A 16,691-nucleotide genomic window follows, 5' to 3' on the forward strand; every position below is an offset into this window, starting at 1 on the left:
GGGTATCTAAGATCCTTAAGGAAGTCTCTCCCAAGACTGTTCGGTAAAATAGGGGCCAACAACCCAAAAGCCTCAACAGAAGATTGGAGAGTGATTAACCAGAAGGTTGCTCTGGAAGGACGAACCCAGGTGGTGGAGGTTGGTGAGAAGTCCCTGAAGGCGATGCGGGAGCGGGACCTGAAACTGTTTTTAGGGTTCTTGCAGGTCACTGTCAGAGTTCTCAAAGACCTCAAATATGGCAGTACGACGGAGCCTGGAGGTGCTGCAGATTAATCTGCAGCACAGTAAAGGGGCCACTGCTGCCCTGAGCCACTGCCTGAGGAGACAGGAAGTGGACGTGGCCCTGATACAAGAACCCTATTTATACAAAGGGGGTGTATCGGGCATTGGTGGCACTGGAGGTAAGCTGATCTATGCTAGGAATCTAAGAAACTCCAGAGCATGCAATTAGGTAAGAAATGGCATTTCTTTCATGCCAATAATGGATTTCTGCTCTAGGGATTTAGTGACCATTAAAATGCAGCAATGTGAGGACGGTATCACGAAGGAAATTATTTTGGCCTCAGCATTCCTTCCTTACAAAGATAGCTCCTCCTCCCTTGGAGGTGAGGAGACTGGTAGAGACTAGCCATCGGCAAGGTGATCGACTGTTGGTGGGATGCGACGCCAATGCCCACAACCTAGTGTGGGGCAGCAAGGACACCAACATTAGAGGTGAGTACCTTCTTGAATTTCTTTTAGCTAACAACTTAGAGGTCCTGAATAGGGGCAATGAACCTACATTCAGGAATAGCAGAAGGGAAGAAGTAATTGACATAACCTTTGGTTCCATGACGATGGGTAGCTATGTCAAACAATGGTATGTGGTGTTAGAGCCATCCTGATCGGACCACGTGTACATCAAATTCAAGGTTGAAATGGGAAATAGGAATCCCAGGAAAACAGACTGGGAGACATATAGGACAAACCTTGACTTAGGCTTATCAGAAATTAAAACTTCGATACAGAATCCAGTAGAATTTGAGGAAGTAGCTGAGCCATAGTGACCTCATATCACGACAACTGCACAATCACCAGGAAGTGCACAGACAGGAGTGTTCCTTGGTGGAATAACAAACTGGAAACGCAAAGAAAACAGGTACGGAGACTGTTTAATATTGCGAGACATGAAGGACAATGGGCTAAATATCGTGAGGCCCTTGTCAATTACAATCTTGCAATAAGACAAGCAAAGGAGGCAACGTGGAAGACAGTCTGTGAGGAAGTGGAGGGCATGGCTGCACAAGCCAGAGTTCAAAAGATTCTCACTAGAGTACCAACCAATCCAGGAGGTACATTGAGGAAGGAGGCTGGGGAATATACAAAGACAGCACATGAGATGCTGAAATTGCTCCTCCAAACTCACTTTCCTCGATATGCTCTGCCGGACAACACAAACCAGTATGTGACCCCAGAGAGACAATGGTTCTCATAAGAGAGGACTGGGAATCTTCCAAGGAGTGTGCGAACTTCAACAAAATCCAGTGGGCGGTGGGAACATTTCACCAATTCAAGTCACCTGGCCCAGATGGAATTTTTCCAGCTCTCCTGCAACAGGCAGGAGGAAAGCTTATATGAGTCCTATGAAGGTTATTGAGGGTTAGCCCAGCAGTAGGAATCATTCCCAATGCTTGGAGGGCAGTGAAGGTTGTCTTCATTCCAAAGCCAAAGAGAGTTGATCATGCCAAGGCCAAGGATATGAGACCAATCTGTCCTCCTCCATTCTTCAAACATTGGAAAAACTGGTTAATGTATACGCTGGGGAGAGGCGGCTAAGTAGGGTCTCTCTACACCCAAACCAACACGCATACCAACCAAGTAAATCATGTGAGACAGCTCTCCACCAACTTGTTGGGAAGGTGGATAAAGCACTTCATTTCCAAGAAATAGCCCTCTGCATCCTCCTAGATATCGAGGGGGCCTTCAGTAACACGATCTTCGATTCCATGGTAAGGGCAGCAGAGGTGCATGACCTGGGGACCACTATATGTAGGTGGACCAGGGCCATGATTAGTGGAAGGAAGATAGAGGCTACCATGGTGAATGAAAAGTGGTAATTAAGGGCACTAGAGGCTGCCCACAAGTAGTAGTTTTGTCTCCTCTACTGTGGAATCTAGTGGTGAATGAACTCATTGAGGAACTAAATTCCAGACAATGCTTCTGCCAAGGATATGCAGATGATCTTGTCATAGTAATACTTAGCCAATTCACTGACACAGTCAGCAATATGGCACAAGGAGGGTTGGACATTGTGCAAAAATGGTGTATTAAACAGTATCTGAGAGTTAATCCTAAGAGCACTGTTGTGGTGCCATTTATGAAGAGACATATTCAGCACGCAAGTTGGAATTTAAAGCTCTTTGATGAAATTCTACCTGTGAAGGGGATAGTGAAATATCTAGGGGTAACTTTGGATGAGAAGCTAACTTGGACCCATCACATTAAGAGCATCTGCAAAAAGTACTCTAGTGACTACTAGGAGGGCTTGTGGCAAAAACTGAGGCCTAAGCCCCAGGGGTATGCACTGGATATACACAACAGTGTTTAGACCTAGGATTTCCTATGGTGCCGTAGTGTGGTGGAAGAAGGTAGAACAGCGGGGTTGTGGCTAAGGAGCTTGCTAAGGTGCAGAATTGGCCTGCTTAGCCATAACGGTCGGAATTAGCAGCACACTAACCGCTGAAATAGAAGCCATGCTGGATATGCCTCCACTTCACCTTTGGGTCAAGATGGAGGCAGCAGCTGGGGCACAAAAACTTAAAACTAGCCAAAACTGTGTAACATTCGGATATCCAGAATCACACACTAACATACTGAGTGCGGTAAATATAGGAATGGCTGGGGAAATGCCTGCCGACTACATAATAACTCCCAACTGCTTCTACAAGTCTTAAAGCATAATAATTGGAAGTAGGGAGCAGTGGGAAAACACAGTTCGACACCGTATGGGGGACATCATTTGGTTCACCAATGGGCCAAAAACAGACCAAGGCATTGTGACAGGGTTGTACGGGGTTCAGCCAAGACTGGAGAGCATCATGTCTCTAGGGAAACTGGCCTCTGTGTTACAAGCTGAAATTACTGCAATCAATGTGAGGAGGAGAATATGCATAGGTGCTACAATGGCCGTAGCATCTACATCCATTCAGACAGCCAGGCAGCCCTGAAATCATTGGCAGCTCCTGCAGCAAGATCTGAGATTGTTGCAGATTGCCACAGGGCTCTGGTGGAGCTAGGGGGGAGCAATAGGGTGAACCTAGTGTGGGTCCCTAGCCACTCAGGGATCTGTGGCAATGAACAAGTCGGTAGATTGGCTAGGATGGGGGGGGGGGGGGGCAACAACTCCATTTATTGGACCAGAACCTGTCCTGACAATCACCAAGGCTATGATCAAAGTAGAACTACGGAAGTGGCTTAGGAGACAGCCAGAGCGAGAGGACCAGCAGCAGCGAGTACTGTTTGTATAAAGCGTTTATTTTGCATTTTGTTTACGACCTTCCACTAAGGAAGGGATTCTATTAGTGTTTATCTGCTCTGCATAGTAACTAACAGTTCTTGATAAAACTTTACGTAGTTTTCGTGTTAGATTTCTTAGTGTTTTCTTGATCGTTTAGAACAGAAAGCGCCCTAAAACCGTCTTTTGTTTGTTTCGCGGCCGTTAGCCACTAGTCACTTGAATCTGCAGTTGTCTTGTGACAGCCAGAGCGAGAGGACCAGCAGCAGCGAGTACTGTTTGTATAAAGCGTTTATTTTGCATTTTGTTTACGACCTTCCACTAAGGAAGGGATTCTATTAGTGTTTATCTGCTCTGCATAGTAACTAACAGTTCTTGATAAAACTTTACGTAGTTTTCGTGTTAGATTTCTTAGTGTTTTCTTGATCGTTTAGAACAGAAAGCGCCCTAAAACCGTCTTTTGTTTGTTTCGCGGCCGTTAGCCACTAGTCACTTGAATCTGCAGTTGTCTTGTGACAGCCAGAGCGAGAGGACCAGCAGCAGCGAGTACTGTTTGTATAAAGCGTTTATTTTGCATTTTGTATACGACCTTCCACTAAGGAAGGGATTCTATTAGTGTTTATCTGCTCTGCATAGAAACTAACAGTTCTTGATCGTTAGGAGAGAAATTTATTTTGTACTTATTTGCTGCGCTTAGCTTTTAAATAGTTTTTCTGGGAAAACCTAGCGTAGTTTTCGCGTCTCGTATTTCAGTGAGTGTTTCTTGATTATCAGAGTAGCTCATCAGAAGATTATCTTGGGAATTTGTCACCGTATAGAGTAGGGTAAACATAGTCATGTGTAGGGACTGTGGTTGTTGTGAGCGGACGCAAGGAGAATTGGCCACTCTTCGGGGGCAGGTGGAGGCTTTGTCTGTTAGGCTCATCGAGCTCGAGGCGCAGGCGTCGGCTCGTAGTGGCGTTGGGGCAACTGTGGTGAGACCTATGCCTACTTCGGTGGCCTTGGAATCACATGGAACCCCTGATGTCGCTGCGTCTTCCGGCAGTGAGCATCTTACCGGTCAGCCATCACTCCAGGGTGAATGGCGGACAGTGGTGGGCTCGCGCGTGCCTGGCCGAAAGGCGAAGGTGGGATCTGGCCGCGTGGCAGCTGCCTTACCCCTTTCCAACAGGTACGGGGTGCTTCCTAGTGGTGATGACATCGTTTCCGAGCCACCACAGGATGCCTCGCCTGTTGGGCCAGTGGCCGATTCTCCGGCAAGGTCCCGACAGTCACAGAGGGCGGGCCTATTAGTTATAGGGAGCTCCAACGTTAGGCGGGTTATGGAGCCCCTCAGGAAAATAGCAGGTAGGTCGGGGAAGAATGCCAGTGTGCACTCGGTGTGCTTGCCGGGGGGTCTCGTCCGTAATGTGGAGGAGGCCCTTCCGGCAGCTATTGAACGCACTGGGTGTGACCGGCTGCAGATAGTAGCACATGTCGGAACGAATGACGCCTGCCGCTTGGGTTCTGAGGCCATCCTTGGTTCCTTCCGGCGGCTGGCTGATTTGGTGAAGACAACCAGCATCGCACGCGGAGTGCAAGCTGAGCTTAATATCTGCAGCATAGTGCCCAGAGTCGATCGCGGTCCTCTGGTTTGGAGCCGTGTGGAGGGTCTAAACCAGAGGCTCAGACGACTCTGCGACTATAATGGTTGCAAATTCATCGACCTCCGTTATTGGGTGGAGAACTGTAGGGCCCCCCTAGACAGGTCAGGCGTGCACTACACACCGGAAGCAGCTACTAGGGTAGCAGAGTACGTGTGGCGTGCACACGGGGGTTTTTTTAGGTTAGAGGGACCCCCCCTTGGGCGAAACGATAAAATACCTGACGGCTTACCAGAGAGAACATCAGCATCGTTGATAAAGAACGTCCGTCCTCAGAGACCAAAAACAGGAAAAGTTAACGTAATATTGGTAAACTGCAGGAGTATCCAGGGCAAGGTTCCTGAATTAGTATCGCTTATTGAAGGAAATAGTGCGCATATAGTATTAGGAACGGAAAGTTGGTTAAAACCGGAAGTGAACAGTAACGAAATCCTAGACACAGAATGGAATATATACCGCAAGGATAGGATAAACGCCAATGGTGGAGGAGTATTTATAGCAGTAAAGAATTCAATAATATCCAGTGAAGTTATTAGCGAATGCGAATGTGAAATAATCTGGGTTAAGTTAAGTATCAAAGGTGGGTCAGATATGATAGTCGGATGCTTCTATAGACCACCTGCATCAGCAACCGTAGTAGTTGAGCGCCTCAGAGAGAACCTGCAGAACGTCGTGAAGAAGTTTCGTGATCATACTATTGTAATAGGGGGAGACTTCAATCTACCAGGTATAGAATGGGATAGTCACACAATCAGAACTGGAGCCAGGGACAGAGACTCTTGTGACATTATCCTGACTGCCTTGTCCGAGAATTACTTCGAGCAGATAGTTAGAGAACCAACTCGTGAAGCTAACGTTTTAGACCTCATAGCAACAAATAGACCGGAACTTTTCGACTCCGTGAATGTAGAAGAGGGTATCAGTGATCATAAGTCAGTGGTTGCATCAATGACTACAAGTGTAATAAGAAATGCCAAGAAAGGAAGGAAAATATATTTGCTTAACAAGAGTGATAGGGCACAAATCGCAGAATATCTGAGTGACCACCATCAAACGTTCATTTCTGAGGAAGAGGATGTGGAACAAAAATGGAAAAAATTCAGAAACATCGTCCAGTACGCCTTAGATAAGTTCGTACCGACTAAGGTCCAAAGCGAGGGGAAAGATCCACCGTGGTATAACAATCATGTACGAAAGGTACTACGGAAACAAAGAAAGCTTCATCATAGGTTTAAGAGTAGTCGAATCATAGCTGATAAGGAAAAGCTGAACGAAGCGAAAAAGAGCGTAAAGAGAGCAATGAGAGAAGCATTCAACGAATTCGAACATAAAACATTGGCAAACAATCTAAAAAAGAACCCTAAAAAGTTTTGGTCATATGTAAAATCGGTAAGCGGATCTAAATCCCCTATTCAGTCACTCGTTGACCACGATGGCACCGAAACAGAGGACGACCGAAGAAAGGCAGAAATACTGAATTCAGTGTTCCGAAACTGTTTCACTGCGGAAAATCGTAACACGGTCCCTGACTTCAGCCGTCGCACGGACGCCAAAATGGAAAATATTGAAATAAACGATATCGGAATTGAAAAACAACTGCTATCACTTAGTAGCGGAAAAGCATTCGGACCAGACGAGATACCCGTAAGATTCTACAGTGATTATGCTAAAGAACTTGCCCCCTTTCTATCAGCAATTTATCGTAGATCTCTGGAAGAACGTAAAGTACCTAGCGACTGGAAGAAAGCGCAGGTCGTTCCCATTTTCAAGAAGGGTCATAAATCAGATGCGAATAATTATAGGCCTATTTCGCTTACGTCAATCTGTTGTAGAATAATGGAACATGTTTTATGTTCTCGTATTATGACGTTCTTAGATAATACAAATCTCCTTCATCATAACCAACATGGATTCCGCAAACAGAGATCATGTGAAACTCAGCTCGCCCTATTTGTCCAAGAAATTCACAGTGCCGTAGACACTGGCGAGCAGATTGATGCCGTATTCCTGGACTTCAGGAAGGCATTTGATACGGTTCCGCACTTACGTTTAGTGAAAAAAATACGAGCTTACGGAATATCGGACCAGGTTTGTGATTGGATTCAGGATTTCCTAGAAGAAAGAACACAACATGTCATTCTTAACGGTTCAAAATCTGCAGATGTAGAGGTAATTTCGGGAGTACCGCAAGGAAGCGTGATAGGACCTTTATTGTTTACAATATACATAAATGACTTAGTTGACAACATCGGTAGCTCCGTGAGGCTATTTGCAGATGACACGGTTGTCTACAAGAAAGTAGCAACATCAGAAGACTCGTACGTACTCCAGGAAGACCTGCAGAGGATTAATGAATGGTGCGACAGCTGGCAGCTTTCCCTAAACGTAGATAAATGTAATATAATGCGCATACATAGGGGCAGAAATCCATTCCAGTACGATTATGCCATAGGTGGTAAATCATTGGAAGCGGTAACGACCGTAAAATACTTAGGAGTTACTATCCGGAGCGATCTGAAGTGGAATGATCACATAAAACAAATAGTGGGAAAAGCAGGCGCCAGGTTGAGATTCATAGGAAGAATTCTAAGAAAATGTGACTCATCGACGAAAGAAGTAGCTTACAAAACGCTTGTTCGTCCGATTCTTGAGTATTGCTCATCAGTATGGGACCCTTACCAGGTTGGATTAATAGAAGAGATAGACATGATCCAGCGAAAAGCAGCGCGATTCGTCATGGGGACATTTAGTCAGCGCGAGAGCGTTACGGAGATGCTGAACAAGCTCCAGTGGCGGACACTTCAAGAAAGGCGTTACGCAATACGGAGAGGTTTATTATCGAAATTACGAGAGAGCACATTCCGGGAAGAGATGGGCAACATATTACTACCGCCCACATATATCTCGCGTAATGATCACAACGAAAAGATCCGAGAAATTAGAGCAAATACGGAGACTTACAAGCAGTCGTTCTTCCCACGCACAATTCGTGAATGGAACAGGGAAGGGGGGATCAGATAGTGGTACAATAAGTACCCTCCGCCACACACCGTAAGGTGGCTCGCGGAGTATAGATGTAGATGTAGATGTAGATGTAGGATATTGGACCAAGGTCCAGAAACAAAAACATTGTAAGGTAATGATGCCCAAGCCATGTTTTAAAAGAAGCTCTGTAATCCTGGGATTGAACAGGAAAGAGATCAAACTCATGACTCAACCGATGACTGACCATGGGAATTTCAAAATACATCTACACAGAATGGGTATAACGGAAGAGGACCCTAAATGTAGGATCTGTGATGAGAGTGAAGAAACTGCATCACACGTAATCTTCGAATGCATGGCATTGGAGAGTAAAAGATACAGAATCTTCGAGACAACTAGACCTGACGAAATTGTGTGTAACAAAAAACTGGTAAAGGGACTCCTTGCACTATTTAAGGGCACTGGTTGGCTTTACTAGATATACAGGGAGCAATACCGCACAATAAACCTAGTTTCAGTGCGGGCAGTGGCGGGTCAGACCTAAGCTGTTTCAGCTCCCCCGTTAAAAATCAATCAAATATAAAAACATCACACCTAGCAACTATGCAGGCTGAATGGTGCAATACGTGGGCATTGTTCCATTTAAGAAGCGTATGTATCACTATCAATGCATTCTGTAAAAACCACACATCAATAGCACTTCCCATTTCTGAAATATTTGTGGTGCAAGTTTTAGGTGACTGATCCTGTATATGTAACAATTTTTGTACATCTACTATTAAGTAAGGAAATTGTTAGTAACAGACTGTAGTAGAGATGTGAGGTTATATTAAGTTCTTCCTTCCAATAACAGATTTTGTTAATAAAATAAAGTCTTGTCACAAAATAAGAAAGGGGATGATGTGGGGAAGCAGGCAAGTGTTGTGAATGTTGACCTTTCCTCGTCGCTGGACTAAGATTGAGACAGCAGAGCCTAGCATATGCCTTGAGCTGCTAACAAAGAGATTGCACCATACGTTATTTAAAATTAAATCTTTAAATATTGTTTCAGAACTTGGTCAGATTATGTAAAACTATGAAAAAGTCAAATATTGTGAATCTCAAATGGTTTGCTAATTACTTCCTTCGAAAATCTACTTTTTATAAAATCCTAAGAGGCATGTAAAATTACATGCTAGAAAGTTCTGCTTTTGGAATTACGTGGCACAAGTTTTCAGGAAGCTACCTCTTACTTTTTGAATTATTCCACTTTTTCAAAATTTCAGAAATGTGCTATATTAAAGTTAGAGTATTTTATGTTTGGAATTAGGTTCAGTTTATCATAAAAACCTATAGTGGAAGTTTTATGTGGTTACCTACCAACTTTCTAAACTATTAAGAAAAACCCAATTTTCATCAGTAAAATTTGTTAAACGAGTTAAAGTAACCTTTGTTATTATGCTACAAAGACAAGATAACAGCACTGTACCAAGATTCAAGACAACATTTTAATTTTATCTAGGCACAGAAATTAAAACAGAGAGAGATCAGAGGCCACCATCTACATTTGGTTCCATTTGAAAAATTCTGAAGTTAAAAATTTAAGAGTTATCAAGCTAAGGATTCTAAAGATCACAGAGAAAGAGATTTACTTAAGAGAACTTCAACTAACAATGATATAGATAATTTTGCTATAAAGTGTGCTGACTGGGTGCTGCTGCAAAAACTGCAAGTGATTTTGGGATGTGTGCTTTGTTTGCTGTCCGCATCAAAAAATAAAAGAGCCACGTGTCTGTACCAGGAAGGTTCTTCGATCACTGTCTGTCACACAGAAAGGTACTAAGCTCCCTTCCAGAATGTGTCGCAATTTTGTTTGTGTCAATGGCTGCTTAAGCCTCAGATGGATTTAAAAATGACTAACATTATCATGTGAAATCCAGGCTGGAATAATGACAGTATAATGAAAGGCTAGATTGCTATTCACCATATAGTGGAGATGTTGAGTCACAGACAAGTATAACAAAAACAGACTGCTGAACAAGTGAGATTCCAGCCAAAAGGCTTTCCTTCTAGTAGACAACAAAACACACACACACACACACACACACACACACACGCGCGCGCGCGCACGCACGCACGCACGCACAAGCACAGATATGAGAGAGAGAGAGAGAGAGAGAGAGAGAGAGAGAGAGAGAGAGAGAGAGAGAGCGAGCGCACGCATTTTGGATAGAAGGCTTTTTGGCCGACAGCTCAACTGCTTAGCAGTCTCTTATTGTGCCAGTCTGTGATGCAACATCTCCACTATATGGTGAGTAGCAGCCTATCATTTTCATATCACTGGCATCATTGGGTTTCAGCTGAATGATATGTTGTGTGTATCTTGTGAAACTGTGAACTCAATTGGATTAAGAATTTATCTGTGTTTCATTCTTTGTGTGCCGCCCACTATATTACAGCATGCCATGTGCTCAGTATCTGAGATTATTCTCCACTTTTAAGACAAGTAAGTTCCTTTACATAATTAGGAACGAAGAGCAGAAATCGTCTCTGAACTGCATCAGGTTCTGAGTGTGGTAGAACAAGCTTTAATGTTTCATACTTGTTACTTGTGGGTGGGAACTTTGCTCAGTTAAACAACAGTAGTCTTTCATTGATCATCACAGTTCCTGACTCCTCCGCATTAGTCTAATCGAGTTAGAATGATTTATTTCTGTTTCGGCAAGCTGAATTGTGTACTTAAGACTACAAAACAGTATGTTCTCCATAACTTCCTGGCTTTTTGCGCAAACTTTTCAGGCCCCTGCAAGAGGCTGTGGTATCAAAAATTCATGGAAGATGACCAAATGTTACAATGTTAAAAAAGGGGAAACTAAAAATCAACAAACCTGGATAAATTTTGCCCACTACCCCACAAACTGGGGTGGGGAGGGAATAATTCCTCCTTTTATGGTGTGTGTGGCCCCTTTACATCAAAATATTGGAACAACAACAACAACAACAACAACAACAATTCTTTATGCTGCTCTAGTGTATGCAAGGCAGTTGCATACACCTACTACTGTACATGGCAAGTACTGTAAACAGAAACACATTCAATTTGTGACACTGGAAACTAGCCCTCCAATATGTCTATTAGATTATCAAACATTTCTGAGAAAGAATTAAAACCAATTTCTGTTGTTACCGCTGAGTCCTTGTTGTACATCTCTGTAAATCGACAGAGATTAATACTTCAATTTATATTTATGTAATGCTGCATACTATTCTTCAGCTGAAAACTGGGAATTCGAACCAAAAATCTTACTTTATGTTGATCACTATATTTTCAGAAGAGTAAAACTTATACTTACAGCTCTGTTAATTGTTTTCAAGCAGTCTGTACAGTACCATATTGATCTTGGGTCTTCCATATCAGCTTCACCAACAGGTGGCTGGTGGCACTCTTGATGGTATAATGAATGGCACTCTGTGCATTCAATGAGGCGATTCCTTGGAGCCACATCCATTCCTCTGCAAGGAGAGCAAACTTGTTTGAGGCTACATGAACAATTAATGTAACGACAACCTCTTAGTATGTCAAGATATCTGAAGCAATTGGTAGACTGCTCATCTGGAATTAATTAAGGTACGCTACAACAGACAAGCATACACAAACATACATATATAACAATAAAGTTGAAGACTTTAGAGCTCATTGAGCTGAAAGTACATTAGCAGCCACTGTATTAATTACAACTCTCCACATACCAAATACAGCTGTTAATGTACGTGTATGAAAGAGTGAGAGTTCTACATACAAAATGGTATGTTTTCAAAGGAAAGATATAGTGACAAAATAATCCACCAATGAACTGCAGGTTGCTGGCATCCAAACAGCACAATACAAGTATTTTGGTGATCAATCTGTTGGCATCATCAGTTGAGCTGATGAACTAACAATCTGATAACTCAATGACCATTTATATTCTCATCATCCACCCTCCTAGTGATCTAACTCCAGTCCACTCTCAGAGGCTTATAGATTGCCACAGCATTGGTGTTCTGATCACAATTCGCTCCCTGCAGCATATGTCTGTGCGGTGGCAACACCAGCTCCATCAATATGAAGAATCAGTTCCCTATGTTTGCTGAAAGATTCGTTCATTGACCTTATTACACCTAGTACTGGGTACCAAGCTTCACTGAGATTGTAGCTAGTGATGCAATTGATTAGTTTAGTTTGTACTGTAAATTCCTCGATGACATAGTCCCAGCACATGTTAGAGCAAAGACTCTAATGCTGCTGGACTTCATACCATTTACTTGCAAAAGACAATGTTATACAACCACTGACTTGTTGGGCTACATGAAACAAGTGTGTCATCAATGTTCTCAGTACCGTTTTGACAGTGCACAACATCTGTCTGACATATGATTTGCCACAATGACAGGGAATTTAACACACTTTGGTCTTCCAAAGTGCAAGATGATTTTTCACATACCCTAGTAATGCTTGTGTCTCAACTGGTGAGCAAAACCCAGTCTTAATCACATTTTTTCTGATACTGTCGCAGTGTACAATACAAATGCAATGTCAATACCTCGTTCACATTCCTCCACTGTTTTGAAGTACAGTGCTCCAGGTCAGGTAACACACATTTAAGATTTTCAGGAAACCAGTTCTCTGCTCTGGATGGTGGCAGCTCTGAGCATGCACTTATAAGTCAGTGAGTTTTCAGTATATGCTGTGACCCAATATTCCACTCACCTTCCTCTTCTCGAAGACAACCAGAAAGAGCAGCTCACTATCCACAATGATCCACATTATCAATCTGATGTTCCTGTGAATGAAGTCAAGATGTGTGAGGAATCTTCCATGTGGTGACATTCTGTTAAGGAAAGAAGCAGGTCCGTTTCAGGCAGGCAGATGCCAGTGCTTCATCTCCAAAGTGCTGCATGCACAAGTTGGTCACAACCAATGATATTGGTCTGACCCTTTGCAACCCCTTACGTCTGCCCATAGTGTGTTCTATCAGAGAGAAAATCTAGGTCAGGACATACCTGAAAAGATTGGGAGTATCTATTTCACATTAACTGTAAGAGGATGTTATACCCCTTTACGTCTCATGGTGATTGTTCAGCTGTTGTCCAACATCCACCGAGTTGCATATGTGATGGGGGCATTTGTCCACATAGGGGCTAAAAACATATCCACGAGGAATTCTTCAATTACAAGGAGGGGTACCAGTATCAATGATGATGGGGTGAAGTGGAACACCTTTGTGGGCCTTGAGAATTCCATAGTGTCTTAATGTAGCAGGTGTACAGGTACACAGTTATTTTATAATCTTTGACGCAGGTCTGTGCATTTGAGAAAGGCCAAGAGAACAGATCCTCTGGAAACATCACATTAAGGCTGTATTCTACCCATTTCTTAAGACATGAGCATTACTGCAAAGAGTCAAGGATAATCCTGCACGTCATAAGAACAGGTTGTAACAAATCTCCTGCCAATGTGGCAAATTGTATATTAGACACACAATACACTCTACGCCAAGAACATTGATGGCATGGAATATGACACCACAGTCCTGGTCCAACGTAATGTCCCTGGGAATGCATCACCTATTTTTACTGAGAAACAAACCAAGAACCAGCTAATCAACTGTGATACTGGCTACAATTTTAGCAAGGCTTGGCAACTCATGCCTGGTTGATTAGGGCAAAAAACGAGACTTCCAGCAAACATAGGGAAATGCTGATTGATGGACCCACTGATGCCACCATGCCAACACATGCTGCACAAAACGACTGATAGATGACACCCCAAATGCTGCAGTGATCGATATGCTGGTGTGCCTGTGAGGGCAGGCAGCAGACAAAACACCGGGAAGGACAGACAGAAGTTGAATATACAAGTGACCCCTGCACAACAAGAGGATTGTTTCATTAGCAATCATCGTAACGGTGACAGGATCAGTTATTACAATTGTGTGTTCCTTGGACACCAACAGTCTGCATCATGTCCATTGATTATTTTGTTACCAAATACTCTGGGAGAACTTGAAAAACGGCATGAAACAATGTCTGTGCTCTTATTTATGTAAAACAAAAGCAATTTAATTTATTGTGTCATTTGTCAAACATTTATGATCTTACGTGTAAGTAAATGCTTGAAATGAGAACTGCTGAGTGAAAAGTGCACTGATAAATCAGTACCACAAAAGTGAAAGCAATGACAGGATTCTGAATGTCTTTCACAACTCAATGACATAAAACTAACCCCACATGATTTTGGATAACATCTCTGAACCGTATGTTACATATTTTCAACATGTAGTATGGAATCCAGCAGAAGTTATTTCAAAATTCTAAACACACAACATTAGCAATAGACTAAAATGGAAGAATAGATCAGAACATTAGCAATGGTACAGAAGCTCGTACAGAGGAAGGGAATCTACTGTGTGTTCAAAGGAGCTGTACTGGCACTGGCCATGAGCAACTTAAGGAACCTATGATGGAACTGTGTTTTGAATGTCAGACTGGGATTTTAATCCCAGTAGTTTTATCCTGTCAACCAATCTGTTACCTTGTGCCACTGGCCGTTCTTCAAATTTTGGGTATCTTCAAAATATTTAGACAGCTTTGTTTCTTTGAACAATAATGTTAAGTGAGAAATAAGCAACGGAATACTAGCATCTTTTGGTTGCAAAACAGTAGGACTGAAAGTTTTACATTAAAACTGAAGGTTAATCTATGAACAATATCCTTTGTTTCAGTATTGACATTGGTTAGTGGCAACACCACCACCTGAGCCAGCCTCAAATTCAGTATAGCTTTCTGTAAAATGATCATGTAAATTATCACAGAGCAAACTTTCTGTGTAAATGGTGCATTTAAAAAAATTATATTATGTTATTTGTCATCAATCCCAAGATGTACAATATGTACTGGGATAACAGTGCTGTAACTCCTAGACACTTTAAAACCAACTAACATGGAGTCAGTAAACTAACACAACAGATCATACCGATTGCCTTTTTTACAGCTAAAAAAAGAGGCCGCCTCAACTTTATTTTTGTAAATTTTTGTGTGTATGGTAAAGGAAGGTCAGAACTCAAATATCACTCACGCCAAGCAATTCAATTCAACTGTCTAAAATTTTTGAGAAAATTAACTTTGAAGTTTTCCAAGCTTCTTTAATGCCACACGATAAGGTCAACTTTTCAAAAGGCAGTGTGGCTCTATGGTAGAGTTCTCATCTACTATGTGAGTGATCTGGGTTCGATTACCAGCCAATGCAAATTCTTAAACAAAGGTCATGTTCTAAGAGCATTTTGGTGATGTGTAAAATACAAGGTGATTATAATTAAAGTTAAACTTTCAAAATACTGTAGAAATAACACCACTGGTCAGAATGACGTCAAATTGCAACGGAATAATATCGGAGAAGGGGTACAACGTATGGCAGAAGGGGAAAATATCTAAAAACAAAGATGATCTGACTTAGCAAACGAAAGCGCTGGCATGTCGATAGACACACAAACATACACACAAAATTCAAGCTTTCGCAACCAACGGTTGCTTCATCAGGAAAGAGGGAAGGAGAGGGAAAGATGAAAGGATGTGGGTTTTAAGGGAGAGGATAAGGAGTCATTCCAATCCCGGGAGCAAAAGACTTACCTTAGGGGGGGAAGGACAGGTATACAAACAAACAAACAAACAAAAACACACACACACACACACACACACACACACACACACACACACACACACACACACACACAAGCAGACATTTGTAAAGGCAAAGAGTTGGGGCAGCGATGTCAGTTGAGGCGGAAGTACAGACAGACAATTGCCTTTACAAATGCCTGCGCGCGGGCGTGTGTGTGTGTGTGTGTGTGTGTGTGTGTGTGTGTGTGTGTGTGTGTGTGCGCGCGCGCGAGCGAGCGAGTGTATACCTGTCCTTTTTTTTCCCCTAAGGTAAGTCTTTCCGCTCCCGGGATTGGAATGACTCCTTACCCTCTCCCTTAAAACCCACATCCTTTCGTCTTTCCCTCTCCTTCCCTCTTTCCTGACGAAGCAACTGTTGGTTGTGAAAGCTGGAATATATATAGGGTGATTCAAAAAGAATACCACAACTTTAGGAATTTAAAACTCTGCAACGACAAAAGGCAGAGCTAAGCACTATCTGTCAGCGAATTAAGGGAGCTATAAAGTTTCATTTAGTTGTACATTTGTTCGCTTGAGGCGCTGCTGACTAGGCGTCAGCGTCAGTTGATGCTAAGATGGCGACCGCTCAACAGAAAGCTTTTTGTGTTATTGAGTACGGCAGAAGTGAATCGACGACAGTTGTTCAGCGTGCATTTCGAACGAAGTATGGTGTTAAACCTCCTGATAGGTGGTGTATTAAACGTTGGTATAAACAGTTTACAGAGAATGGGTGTTTGTGCAAAGGGTAAAGTTCTGGACGGCCGAGAACGAGTGATGAAAATGTAGCACGCATCCAGCAAGCATTTGTTCGCAGCCCAGGAAAATCGACTCGCAGAGCTAGCAGAGAGCTGCAAATTCCACAATCAACTGTATGGAGAGTCCTACGAAAAAGG

At 42.8% G+C, this 16,691-nt stretch overlaps 1 protein-coding gene across 4 annotated transcripts in view; it reads right to left on the minus strand.

Annotated features, from left to right (window-relative positions):
- LOC126248541 (integrator complex subunit 12-like) overlaps positions 1 to 16,691 on the minus strand; it is an 88,729-nt gene that overhangs the window by 18,393 nt on the left and 53,645 nt on the right. For all 4 annotated transcript variants that reach the window (XM_049949603.1, XM_049949602.1, XM_049949601.1 and 1 more), the window contains exon 4: positions 11,454 to 11,613. In XM_049949603.1, the coding sequence (XP_049805560.1) occupies positions 11,454 to 11,613 (160 nt within the window). The remainder of the gene's footprint in view (positions 1 to 11,453; positions 11,614 to 16,691) is intronic.

This window comes from Schistocerca nitens, chromosome 3, assembly GCF_023898315.1.
Source record: "Schistocerca nitens isolate TAMUIC-IGC-003100 chromosome 3, iqSchNite1.1, whole genome shotgun sequence".
Taxonomy (NCBI): domain Eukaryota; kingdom Metazoa; phylum Arthropoda; class Insecta; order Orthoptera; family Acrididae; genus Schistocerca; species Schistocerca nitens.